Below are 13,127 nucleotides of genomic sequence, written 5' to 3'. Positions count from 1 at the left end.
AATAAGCTTTACATTTGTATTGTACTGAAATGTATTTCATCCTTAGCTATACTCTACAGAGCTTTTTCTTGTTTATGCCATTTAGCAGATTGATTTTAACAATATGAAACTTACTTGCCTAGGACAAATTAGAATTGCTCCTGGCTTTTCTGCAGAAATTTGACTAGAGAAATTATTCCTTATACTGTAAAGTTAGACAATACTTTTCTGTTTATCATGTTGGGAGTTTCATGAAGCATACACACATCTAGTAACAAGGAAAAAAACAAAGCAGAGGCAATCCAGAAGAGCAATATTACGTTTTCCTACAAGTGCTTTCTGAAGCACAGAGAAAAAAATCATAATGAAAAAGGGAAGGGTCAGAGAGACTCAGTGCAATTCATAAGCCTGAGCAAGAGGAACTGGAAACATCTCAGGTTTTAGTTTTTCCATTCCAGAAGAGTAAATTGAAGAAATAATCTTTCTTTCCTGTCATCTAATATACTGTTATCTTTACTTTGAAGTTACTTAATCTTACTACTAACAATTACATCTATTGCATTTGAACATCAATGAGACCTCCCTCCTGTTAAGTAGTTTCTAGTTGACTGGAGGTTAAAGGGTAAATACATCCTTATGGTGTCTTGTCCTGACTGACACAAAAGTTTATTCTGTATCTTTTTTAAATGAATAAATTTTTGTAGCAGCCAGTGCCTTACTGAAGATGGTAAGTAACTGGAAAAACAAGTTTATGCTACATTTTGAAAATGAAAAGTTGATAAGTGCTTATTTAGTCTTTATTGTATAATGTCCTAAATTCTTTAATGTAATGTAGTGTGTGTGTGTGTGTGTGTGTATATATATATAAATAACAATTCAGGCTATAATGAGCATTGTGAAGAGATTACATGGCTAAAAGAGGGTTCAGCTGGACCAAGGTTTCTGCATATAGACTTAACTTTAATTAAATATGGATTTAAAGTTCCAGAGACTACATCAACTTAAAAATCATACTTTTGTCTGAAAAAAGGGTACTTGTTAGTGACATAAGTAATACTTCTATTATTATAATTGAAAGAGATTTGGGAGGATGTGATATTTTTTGTTTACTTTGTGCATTTAACAGCACTTCCAATATAGCTAGTCTTGCGATAGATAGTTTCCCCTGTCTTTGTGGGCCATTTATACAGCAACAAAGGAAAGAAAAACACTTGTTAAAAATGAAAGGAAGATATGGGCATTTAAAACAACAAATTGGCCAATGGACTCTGGGACCCAGGTGGTATCTGAAGCTACTTCTAATTAAGAACATAAGAACGGTCATACTGGGTCAGACCAATGGTCCATGTAGCCCAGTGTCCTGTCTTCCAAAAGTGATCACTGCCAGTGCTTCAGAGGGAATGAACAGAACAGGTGATCATCAGTTAATTTGTAAAGAATTGACTAGATTTCAGGCTGATGGTATCCTTGTAATCTCTCATCCCCCACTGAGTCCCCATTCTGCTGTGGGGAAGGTGAAAAAGAATCACCTCTTTTTGGTTAATCTGGTGGTGAAGGAAAAATTCCTTTCCAACCCCCTGAGAAAGGAGCAACTAGTGTAAGGTCCACTGCAGAGCCTGAGAAACCTGGGATTTCAGCTGCTTCCATGGATGAGAGGGTGGATGCTGCTCAGCCTGGTCCGAGTGAAAAAGGGAGCTTGTGCTGTACAGGTGTGGGCATAAATAGTCCCCTTCTCTTCCGGTCACCTGCGGAGGGTGTGGAAATGGGTCAGCATCCCCATGCTAACCTAGCGTGGAGCAGTTTCTGCTTAGCACATATCTCGCTGGCTCTGTAACCCCTAAAGGGGCAACACACCTTTTCCGACAAGCCAAACAAAGGGCACCACTGCTTAATGTGCGGTGAGGTCATTGTAAGCTCCTTGGGGTGTGGACTCCCCCTTACTTTGTTTTTGTATAGTGTCTGGCATGAGGGACATTCGTCTGATTGGGGCCTCGGGTGTAACTTCAATAATACACAATTGTAAATCATGGCATGCCATTGTAATGAAGAAATGAAGTATTCCTGTTTAAATTATTCTAGCTGAATCCTAAACATTTACAGTATGATTGACTTTCTGCTTCACCAGATGCAGCATTTAAAATCCTGAACCCAAAGACTGTTCCAAGATTTTTTAGGCTAAACAGCAACAACGCATTGATACAGTTCTTGTTGGAGGTAATATGGAGGTTCTTTTGTTAACGCCGCATAGGAAATATCTCATTTCATTTCAATGTGTGGTGATTTCTGAGCAAATAAAAAGAAGAAATTGTTGTCTTATGTTGAAGGGTACTCCAGAGATCAGAGAACATTATATTGACTCTAAGAAAGATGTGGACCGCCATCTGAAATCAGCTTGTGAGCAGTTTATTCAGCAGCAAACCAAACAGTTTATAGAGCAGTTGGAGGAGTTCATGTCAAAGGTACAAAGAAGCTATATATTCACTGTCTTAACAGAAATATTTTTTCCTTAAACTGCAGGATTAATTAGTATTTAAATTTGTTTAATGTTAATTTTATAATAGACAGAGCTCGTAGAGCTGCTATACTTTAGGCTGTTTGACACTTCCTATTATAAGACTGTTTTCAGTTGCTTATATCCTGAGGCAATTTTTTGTAACGTTTCAGCAGAAATAGTTCACCCATTGCTGAGAATGAGATTAGGGAAACATACATCTTGCCAGTGTTAAAAATAATTCCCATTCTGTTTCCTTGAGAAGCTGTATTGCTTCAGTGCTGTGGAGCAGGGACATGAAATTTAGCAAGTGGGAGGGGAGGGGAATAGAGTTGGTCCACAAGGAGGATGACAATCTACTGTTGCTGCCATTTAGTCTTAGTTCAAGTGGCAAAGGTCTGTGCAGTAGATATAAAGGCTTCAACTCTGGTGATGAACCGTGTGGGTGTTAATATAATGCCACATGATGCAATTTGTTTTCAGATTGCTTTTTTTTAAAACCTAGGAAATTGCAGACATCATAATGTTCATTTAGCAGCCTTTTGTGTACAAAGTCAAGCATGCAAAAGTTAGGAAATGCCATAATTAAGGTTGTCTGTTCAAATGTATTATGATAGTTTTTAATAACATGATCACATGCTTTTTTTTAACAGGATTTAATTCTGGCATTTCCTAACTTCTGCATGTTTGACTTTGCAACCTTATTTTTTTTCTTCAGACAGTTTTTGCACAGTTTTTATAAAGATTGTATTGAAAGCTTTAAATAAGAACAGAACTAACAATGCCACATTTTAAGTTATGAATACAAACTAAAACCAACCAAGTGAGCATGCCTGGGCATAAACCATAATAGCCTTGCTTAGAATGGTAATACAAGTTATGTTTGCAATGTGAGAGATCATAACACAGTGCTTTTAGGACAGTATTTTTCATGGAAAAATATGTTCTTATCCTTGGCAGATAGAAGTAGTCTATATTAAATAGCTTTGTTTTCTCCTGATGTATACTGTTGAGGCAAGAGATCCATAGAGGTATCTTTTGTCAGGCTTTTTTATAGTAACACTTTTCGTAAGGTAGACTTAAATAGTAAACGAGTCTATTGTGTGAAGGAGGGTGCAGCAGAACCTCCTCTCTGTTCAGTCTACATCTCTGAGCCAATATTAATTCTGAGTTTGTTCTCTGAAAGTTCTCTCTTTATATGTAAGTTCAGTGTGGAAAGATCATATGACAGAAGTAATGTTTGTAAAGTTCTTTGAAGAGGAAAAGCACTAGAAAACCCAAGTGGTGTTATGAATCCTCGTATTTATAACCTCTTTAGTATAACTGCATATAAACAGGTTTATCAGGTGGATCATGACTCCTCAAGACTGGTGGTTGCAGTGTTGCAAGGACTTCAGAGATACCCTGTTTCCTTGCTTTTGGGAATTCAGAACATTGCAACAGTGGATTTACTTTTTAAAAAAGTATGTATCTTAGGGTAGGTCCACAGTGCCGGGGCTGCACGGATCAATGCAGCAGGATCGATTGAGTGGGCTGTGGAGACCTGCTCAACCGATCCCGGACGTGCTCTCTGGTTGATGTCCTTAATCCACCCCCCAGAAAGGAGTAAAGCTGCATCGACTGGAGGGTGTCTCATGTCGACCGGAGGGCATCTCCTGTTGATGCAGCGCAGTGGAGATGCCCCAGTACAGCAACATTAAGTAAGTCGACAGGATATACACAAGCCACATTATGTCGCGTATCTCCCATCGACCACTCATGGCACTGTAGACCAGGTCTTTCTTTGGTCCATGGACTAAGTGAAATATTTAATTATCTAAGATGGCAGTAGGTGCCTAGTGGGATTTACATAAGTGCCCAAGTGTGTAAATCCTATGATTTTCAATGGGAATTAGGCACCTTCCTTACTTAGGCACTTTTGTATATCCCACTAGAAGCCCATCTGTATCTATAGGCACCTAAATACATTTGTAAATCTGGCCCCGTTTCTAATTTCAGTTGTGAGAAGAGTTTTTATATTTTACAATATGACGTTCTGACAACCTAGCGTGGGTTTGACTACCACATTTGCATTTTTTTTCAGCCAAGATTGGCTAGGCACATTTTTCCTTTTAAGGGTTCTTTTCTGTATCTACAGATTCTTGTGAAATAGTTAATATGCCTTATTTTGCTTCCCTTTTCATGTATGGCAGACATAAGTATTATCAAGCTTAAATTAGTCTCTTGTTGTATAAATAAATATGGAGCATAAATCTTACACTATTGTTTTTGGAATTGCATTGGTCATGACTTGACTTTCCTTCTAGTTATATCCTCAATCACAATATACAAACAAGGAAAACACTACCTTAAATTACAAATGTTAAGAGTTTTATTTAAATGTTACTGGCTTGTTTGACATGATTTCACATTAACTGATACCAATGGAAACAAAACTTTCTCATTCTTTCAATCTAATTGTTTTAGGTTGCTGCATTAAAAGCAATGGCCAGTCAAGGGGGTCCCAAATACAACCTTTCACAGCAGCCTTGGGCACAACCAGGTATTCCTTTACTCACATTTTTCATTTAATTTAGAATAGTCTTGTTGAGACTCTTGTAAGATAGTAAATTGGCTAATAAAGGACAGTTTATATCAGTTCCCACTTTTCTATAGAACTTGTTTTAAAGACTCTTCCACTTACCCAAACACCCTTTCCACTTATCATTTATGAGGATGTTAAAGCAATACAAAATGCATTCTGGGCTAGAGCACTTCAGAATATAATTTGTCTTCTGTACTACTAGGCCATGACTTTCAAAACTCGGAACCTAAGAAGTTAGGTTCCTTACTCCATTTTTAGAAAGCTGACTGATTTTTCAAAGAGCCAAGCACACAACAGCTTTCATTGGCTTTAGTTTTTGAAAAACTTGGCTTTAGGTTTTGAAAAACTTGGCCAAAGTATTCCACAGAGCTTCTGTCTTCCATATCTTGTAGGCTAAGGCTTTAAATATCTGAAAAACTTCAAAATATGAGTTTAATTTGTACAGTGCACGGGGTGCATTAAACAGTGTTGAAAATATGACTGTTAAAATGTACTTTTCATATGTTGACCATTTAATGCAAAGTGTGTTTGAGAGTTATCTTGGTTAGGTTAAGGTAAAGCTCCTGCTTCTATACAAAAGAAATTACTTAGTCTTACTTTGAGGTTTATTATTTATAGTTTTGTAAATACATTACATTTTCAATTCTTGTGAATATGCAAAGTGAGAAGCCAACTACAAATTCCCTCATATTAAGAGCTCAAATGAGAATACTTCCTAAGAACCTTTGTTGGGTTTGAGCAATTAGTATTTTGTGATATTTACAGCAAGTAGATCTAGAAGATTACACTGAGAAATCTGAATCTTTCGGTGTCCTAGATAAGAGCATTTAGTTGCACTAAGGTCTTAAAATGCAAAGTCTGACATGTTCATTCATAAGTGCGGCATCATTGCAGGTCAAACAATTTTGCTGCTCTTGGTTATAATTTCTAGTTTCTTCAGGAATATATCTCAGCATTTGCCTTGTGATTTTGTACGTAAGTGCAAATGTGAACATAGCATGTTTGCAATGAAAACCTATTTATCTTAAATGAAGTTTCAAGAAGCAGCTGGCATGTAGGACATCGCCGATGAGCTATTTGCCATGCTGTCTGTTTTCTGGGAGGCAGGAGGAGGTAAAGGAAAATACAAAAGCTTCAAGAGTAAAATATTAAGCAAGTAACCTTTCCCCCCAAAAGTCTTCGACATTTCCCCCATGTTTCTTCAAAACTATGTTGAAAATGGCATTAAAATATATAGCTACAATATAGAAACCATGTTTCATTCAGCACAGCATGCCTGTTGTGGTAGGCTGCATAGCCATTTGAGGCATATGTTTAATTCTAGGTACTCTGTCTCCATGAGGACAGGGCATGAGTGCTTCAGAGAAATCTTGCAAAGTACTATTATATTTCTTGGGCTGAGTACTGCCCAACAGTCACCTCTCCAACTAAATAAGGAACCTTGAAGGGAGGAGTCTTGTCAAAACTTGCCACTCAGGATGGTGACTGTGATTTACGGGCTTCAGAGGGACACAGGGTAGTGGTGTGCATAAAATAGGGGAAAAATAGAGGGGATCATTTGGAACATAGACTTTCAACCAGCAGGAGCAAATTTTTGTGCCTAATAATTTTAAACTTTATTTCCAGCAAAGGTCAATGATTTAGTATGTTCCGCTTACAAGACAATAAAAACAAAGCTGCCATCAACATTACGAAGCATGTCATTATACTTGTCCAATAAGGATACTGAATTCATTTTGTTTAAGCCAGTTAGGGTGAGTATTGTTAATATATGCATCATCATAGATTGGCCTTAACTTAGTTGATTAGTTTCTAAAAGTGTGCTTTGTAAGTTCGTTAACTTTTACTTTTGTTTTTGTAGGAATGAATTAATGTAGATGTTTCTAAGTTTCTTTATCACATGATTATTTATTTTTCCTGTTAACTTTGACAAGATTTTTTGAATTTCTGCTGATCTTGCCCATTGCATAGACTCTTGGATGTCAGTTATTATACATTAAAAATCCAGGCAGTAACCATATGAAAAAAATCATGCTTGTATTAAGTAAATAGTTACTGTATTACAAATCATAATGCGGCTCTTTTATGAAAAGGGACCATGTAAAAATGGCATCTTATTCCACAGACCTGATGTAAGTATTCGGAATAAAGAAAATATATCTATATTGCTTTTATTCCTATCCAGCGTGCATAGCAAACAGTATATTGAGAGAGCTGAGCTGGATTCTATTCCTTGTTTATCACCAACATTTGGTAAGTCTAGTCAGTTATACCTGTGCAGACTGACCAGAGGCAATGAGGGTTGCCCAGGTTTAATAGAAGACTTGTTCCTGCTGAATGTGCACACAAAAGAAAATCCATCATGGTTCTCAGATGCCAGGTTAAGTGTACAGGACTGGGTGTTTTACTTGTTAACATAGCACATCTGATCTAGAGTAGTCACACAATAGAGAAGAAAACCTGTCCATGCCATTTTTAGCGTTACCTTTCACAGGAGAACCACTTTTAAGAGCACAGAGTTCTATTACACACACCGCTCCATTCACTTCCGTGGCTATTCCACACACACAGGATGTTCAGTTTGTTTGTATTTGAGACAAATCTTGTGATATTTCAACACTAATTGTTTTTCTTTCCTTTATAAAGAATAATATTCAGCAAGTTTTCCAGAAACTCCATGCTTTGTTAAAAGAAGAATTTAGCAATGAAGATCTCCAGATCATAGCTTGTCCTTCAATGGAACAGGTATAAAGTGAAGCTCCTTGTTTTACAGATTACTCAGTTTCACGAGACTAGCTCACACTTTTTAATTAACCTGCATTTCCATTTTGCCTAATTTTTATGCATATTCCTCTTTTCTGATTCTTTGAAAATCCAGAATTAATTTGAACTCTAAACCATGGGCAAATGCAGTTGTTCAGTTTTTACGAACATCTATTAGACTTTTTTAAAACGGAAATTAGTGATTAAGACGTGCAGCTTTGGGATTTTATTGTACAAGGTCATGGCAAGGACTGTTCTGGTGAACTACATCCACTTTGGGCACTTTTCCTTTTTGGAGATCAGATGTGCTAGGTGTGTAAAAATTCTGCAGGTATAAAGTGTGGGAGAGTCTTACTTTTGACAAGGTGAAGAAAAAAAGCCTTTACATTTTGTTAGGAGGTGGCGGCGGCAGCATTTGAGAAGGAATTGAAGGGATCTGTTTGAACAAACAGCAACTGGAAAAATGTAGCTAATCATGGAAACTTAAATAAAATTTCAGGTTTAAGGAGGGCCTTTATCCTCAAAGATAATCAGTGTTAGGAACACTCTGCATCAGGAGGCCCTGCATAAGCCACTCTCTAAGGGATCCCATAGCTTTTTAATAAACAGTTTACTGGACATCAGCGGTATATGGGATCCACTGGTGATTCTTGTTCACACAGTTTTAAACTGTTAATCAGATACGTGAACAGGAGGAGTCTCACCAAAGATTATTTTGTCAGGGAACATGAAGTGGGAGAAGAGTATTAACTTCCTCTGAAGATGGAGTAGGAGTAATCCACTAGGACAAGGTGGATTTTTCCCACAACAGACAGATTTCTGTTCTTTCAAGGATGGGCAGTGATGGACCACCAGTCTTTTGGATCTCTTTTTTCCCCTCCCCTTCTGTTTTATGTAAGCTAAAGTTGTCCAGGTTATTAGTAATGCAAATGATACAGAATGTGCCTCTAGGCTATTTTAAATTTACTTAATGGTCTATCAAATGGCTATTGCACATAACTTTCTTTTAAAATGATATGCAAATACCCACAGACATATTAGAAGCTATATTGACACAATAGATTGCAAGAGCATATTGAACATCAGAGCATTGATTGCATATTAGGAGTCTGTAAGTTAGCTAGAACTGGTGATTGCAGTTTTTGACCAATATTCTTATAATTGTTCTCTTGGTTCTTCTAAATTCTTGGAGATTTCTTGAATGTCTGTTTAGATGCTAAAACAGCATAAGTCTGCTCCTGACCTTGGATGATGGCAACAACACAACAGCTAATCTATTGTTTCATTTTGCCTTTCAGGTGAACCTACTTTTGTCAATGTCTAAATAGCCCAATATCAGGCTGTTTGAAGTAAATTTCAGTTGCATGCCAGGCAATGAAGGGGACATGAAGTCATTTGCCTGAAGTAAATAAAGGATTTGCCTTGACGGGTCCCAGTGTACCGGCTTTAATACTCCCCAAGCTGCTTAACACTGATGTACAGAAGAACTGAGTTTTACAAATTGTTTAAAGTAAGGCAGTTTTTTCAAAAGCTTAAGGGATAAAACCAGCTGAAGATTTTTATCCAAGCTCAGTTTCTGCCTCACCATCAGATATAAACATGTCTCAGATTGGAATGCTAAGACTTAAATCTATTTAAGACCTTACTTCTTTTCCTTTTGTGGAGCAGATGTTGTGTGCGGTAAAAGAACTAGCCGTTTCACAGGAAACACTGAAAATAAATGACAGGAAATCAAAGTGGAAAAAAGTCAGTATGCAGTGTGTTTGAATGGGATGGCGACATGCATGTCAGGTCTGCTGCAAACTTGATTTTGACAGGCACATTCATTTTCTTAAAACTCCTCCCCTACTCCAAGAATCCTATTAGTCCACAATATATTTGAAGAACTCAAAGTCCATTCATTTGTGAAAACTAGCTTTTGTTTCCCTTGACTTTCAGAATGTTCTGCAATATTTGATGCCATGTATTTTTGGTGCCCTGTTATGGTTGGTAGCAATGAGTGCTGACGCTTGTACTTGGATATACTGGAGTGCTCTGAGTGAAGAATCTTTAGAGAGTTCTTTCCATGTTATGAAATGAAGATGTGGGATTTGCAGTGGAAAGCTGTGCAATATAATTGTTAATGTTTATGAGGGGAACTACCTAGGTACAGAAGGCTTTAATGTAAAGGTAAGGTTTAGCATTAAGATTTTCAGGTACTTAAGGTTTCAGGTTAAGGGTTTTTCCCCCCTGATTTAAAGTTGAGCAATACAGCCACATTGTCAGAAGTGAATGCATGGATGCCATAGGCCAGGGAAAGGGCCTCAAAGAGCAGCTCCTGGTGGCAAAGCTGTGACTATGGGATTGGTGCAGTGGAGTACAGATGTGTGAGGGAGAAGGGGATGATGAGTGAATACAAAAGCACCTTTATAAGTTAGGGTCATGAGAGAAGTACCTGCTGACCAGTAAACTATGCATATGTATAACAACTGATTATGGTCAGCATGCAGGGAATGATTGATACGCAACATTGATATGTTCCACTTCAGAACGCTAAGTGCTTAAACACTTGTCCATAAACTGGATGAAACACTGAAAATGGCTTTAGAGTATCTGTAATGATCTTGTTGTATAGATCTGTGGAAGGCAATCTAGTGACTTAAATGGCAGATTTTTACTTATTCTCTAGCTTGATTGTTGTAGAAATTGTACATATCTTTGGCATCTTGATTTAATAGTTTTGCTGTTACGAATCAGCTGACTAGACACTAAAATGGCAAGTTTTAAAGCCACCGTGAGCAGCATTGCAGCAGACACTCGGGGGTATGGAAATGGTACTTACAGGACCTCATGTAACTTTTTGTAATTAACTAAGGAACTAACAAGGAAGAGAACATACCCTTTCTCTTTACCTATTCAAGAACATAGGCTGTAAAATAATGTTCAAAGCCTTGTAATATATGTACATTTGGTCTTTTTTATAGTGTTTTACAAAAGTGTGTGCATGATTGCTGTACAGAGTTATCACTGAATTCATTGCACAGAAATGGTCTGAAGGATAAAATACTAGGTTAGTCACTCTTGTGTTTTGAAACTTTTCCCTTCTAAAATACTCAGACAGCTCTAGGACAGCTGATTTAAAAGATTACAAGAGCAATCAGTTTATTTAGCCTGTTTGCTAAATGAAGATTTGTTTAAATCTGTACAGTTTGATATTTACATATAAAAATAGTGTAAATAATTTCAAAAGATTAAATTAAAGTGCTTTATATGATCTGACTAGACATTTGCTGTTTTTAATGCTTTTTTAAAATAAAAATTGTGCTTCCTATTTTGGTCCCCGAGTAAAGCTTTGTGTGTATCTTAAGACTTGTCTGACAAGATAATTGTAATGGCAAACCAATAAATACCCTGCAGGCATGTATGATGCTTCATTAAGAAAGACAAGATTTATTTTGTTGTTAGCAGTAAGAGAACTGACTTTATCTGTCACAGACAGATGCATCACCGAGTACTGAGTGTGCAGCTAATTGTGTTAAATTCATCTCTTTATAGTCATAATAAAAGTAAATTTGTATTTTCTTTAGTCATGAAAGATCTTGTGTGACTAAATTGTCTCTTCGCTGCAATTTTATTATAGGGAAGAGACCAAGGTTGTAATATTTTAAGTAGTTGGCTTTTGCTAAGAGTAAACTTGGGAGTTGATGGCAGAACGCACAAGTGTTATTCAGTCCTTATTTTATTTGATGGCGGTTCTTGTTGCCTAAGTACTTGCAGGCTAATCTATCCATCCTTTCTCATTACAATGTATTGTTCTTCTGGTGGTCAGTCCTGTAGGAACGTTCCTTCCAAAGGATGGTGGTTTCTTCCTTGTAAAGGCAATATAAACTTCCCATTTATCCCTCGGCTTTGACACTGCCATTTGAATTAACTATTTATAAAAATCCTATTTTCCCTCATTTCATTTGTAAAATTGAAGTGCTTTCTTATTGTCACACAGTGGTGCCTCACAGCAGTTGCTTCCTGATCGCTTCCCTGGACACTTAAAACATAATGAAGAGGCAGGGTTTGAGCACCTGTTTGAATTATACCATGCAAAACTAAATTAAGTGAATAACTAAGTGGCACCCAAAGAAGTATTTTGGACATTATTATTTATTTATGTTGAGTCTCAGTCCAGTTTCAACATCCATCCCTATTGCTACTAAATTATTGAAAATGGTAGGGGCACCTTTGTGTCAAGAAGTTTCAAACACGAGGAATAATGGGGGGATAACATAAAACACCTCAGCATACACTCCACTTATGGGAGAAATATTTATTAGATCAGTATATTTTTTTTCTAAGTTTATAAAAATCTGTAACATGTCATACTTTCCTAGGTACATTGGATATAAACTATAACACAGCCATAAAGAATAAGCAGAAAGAGTTTATAAAGAATATCATGCCACATGAACTTGATCACCTTTTAATATATTTACTAGTCTAGTGCAAGAAGTGAATTAAGTACATCTAAGATCTGAATTCTGGTACATCATTTGTAAGGTTAAGATTTTGTCGGGTATTTTTAGTAAAAGTCAGGGACAGGTCCTTGGCAATAAACAAAAATGTACAGACGCTGCAACCTGTCCCTGACTTTTACTAAAAATACCCTGGGGGAGGGGGAAAACAGAGCTGCTGGGGCATGCAGTTGCTTCAACCACATGCTCCAGCAGGCTGGCTGCTGATCAGCTGTTAAGTGCCTGTGGATGGCCCTAGTCAGTAGCTCTGCAGCCTGGGGGCTGGCCGGCTGATCAGCTGTTCAGCGGTGGCCCCGGGGCTGACAGCTGCTCCAGCACTGCCCCAGAAGTCACAGAGTAACAGAAACTCATGGAATTCGTGACCTCTGTGACCAAATGATATCCTTAATCATTTGATAGTATCTTGAAATCTTACTTGGAAAAACTAATTAAAATTGATTTGGCTAGAAGTGCTGCCACATGGATGGAAAGACTAAATAAAGTGTAGCGATGACTAGTAAAGGGACTAGAGAGGTTAGAAATATGGTCAGGAAATAATAAAAATGAAACGGAACTTGTTAAAATGCAAGCTACTGTAACTGGGGGAAATATGAAACCCAGGTATTCAAGGGGAGAGGGAAAAAAGTTTAGGCTATATACACTGAGATGATCTAAGTTCGCTGCTCTCTGTAACATAGTCCCTTTTCATTCAGTACCAGACCACTCCTAGAATATACTCCATTCAGTTCTGGGCACTTCAAGAAAATTGTACACAAACTGCAAGCCTTTCAGAGCAGCACAAGAGAATCGTGAAGGACTGGAGAAAGTG

At 37.3% G+C, this 13,127-nt stretch overlaps 1 protein-coding gene across 1 annotated transcript in view; it reads left to right on the top strand.

Moving 5' to 3' along the window:
- Positions 1 to 11,080, top strand: part of COG3 (component of oligomeric golgi complex 3) — a 47,093-nt gene extending 36,013 nt beyond the window's left edge. The window contains exons 18-23 of the mRNA XM_067563137.1: positions 2,105 to 2,193; positions 2,304 to 2,438; positions 4,937 to 5,012; positions 6,681 to 6,808; positions 7,701 to 7,799; positions 9,116 to 11,080. Of these exons, the coding sequence (XP_067419238.1) occupies positions 2,105 to 2,193; positions 2,304 to 2,438; positions 4,937 to 5,012; positions 6,681 to 6,808; positions 7,701 to 7,799; positions 9,116 to 9,145 (557 nt within the window). The 3' untranslated portion in view covers positions 9,146 to 11,080. The remainder of the gene's footprint in view (positions 1 to 2,104; positions 2,194 to 2,303; positions 2,439 to 4,936; positions 5,013 to 6,680; positions 6,809 to 7,700; positions 7,800 to 9,115) is intronic.
- Positions 11,081 to 13,127: the final 2,047 nt, after the last annotated feature.

The sequence above is a fragment of the Emydura macquarii genome, unplaced genomic scaffold, assembly GCF_026122565.2.
Source record: "Emydura macquarii macquarii isolate MOO-44397 ecotype Brisbane River unplaced genomic scaffold, CSIRO-AGI_Emac_v2 contig_2473, whole genome shotgun sequence".
Lineage (NCBI taxonomy): Eukaryota > Metazoa > Chordata > Testudines > Chelidae > Emydura > Emydura macquarii.
This window is presented reverse-complemented; position numbering and strand designations above follow the sequence as displayed.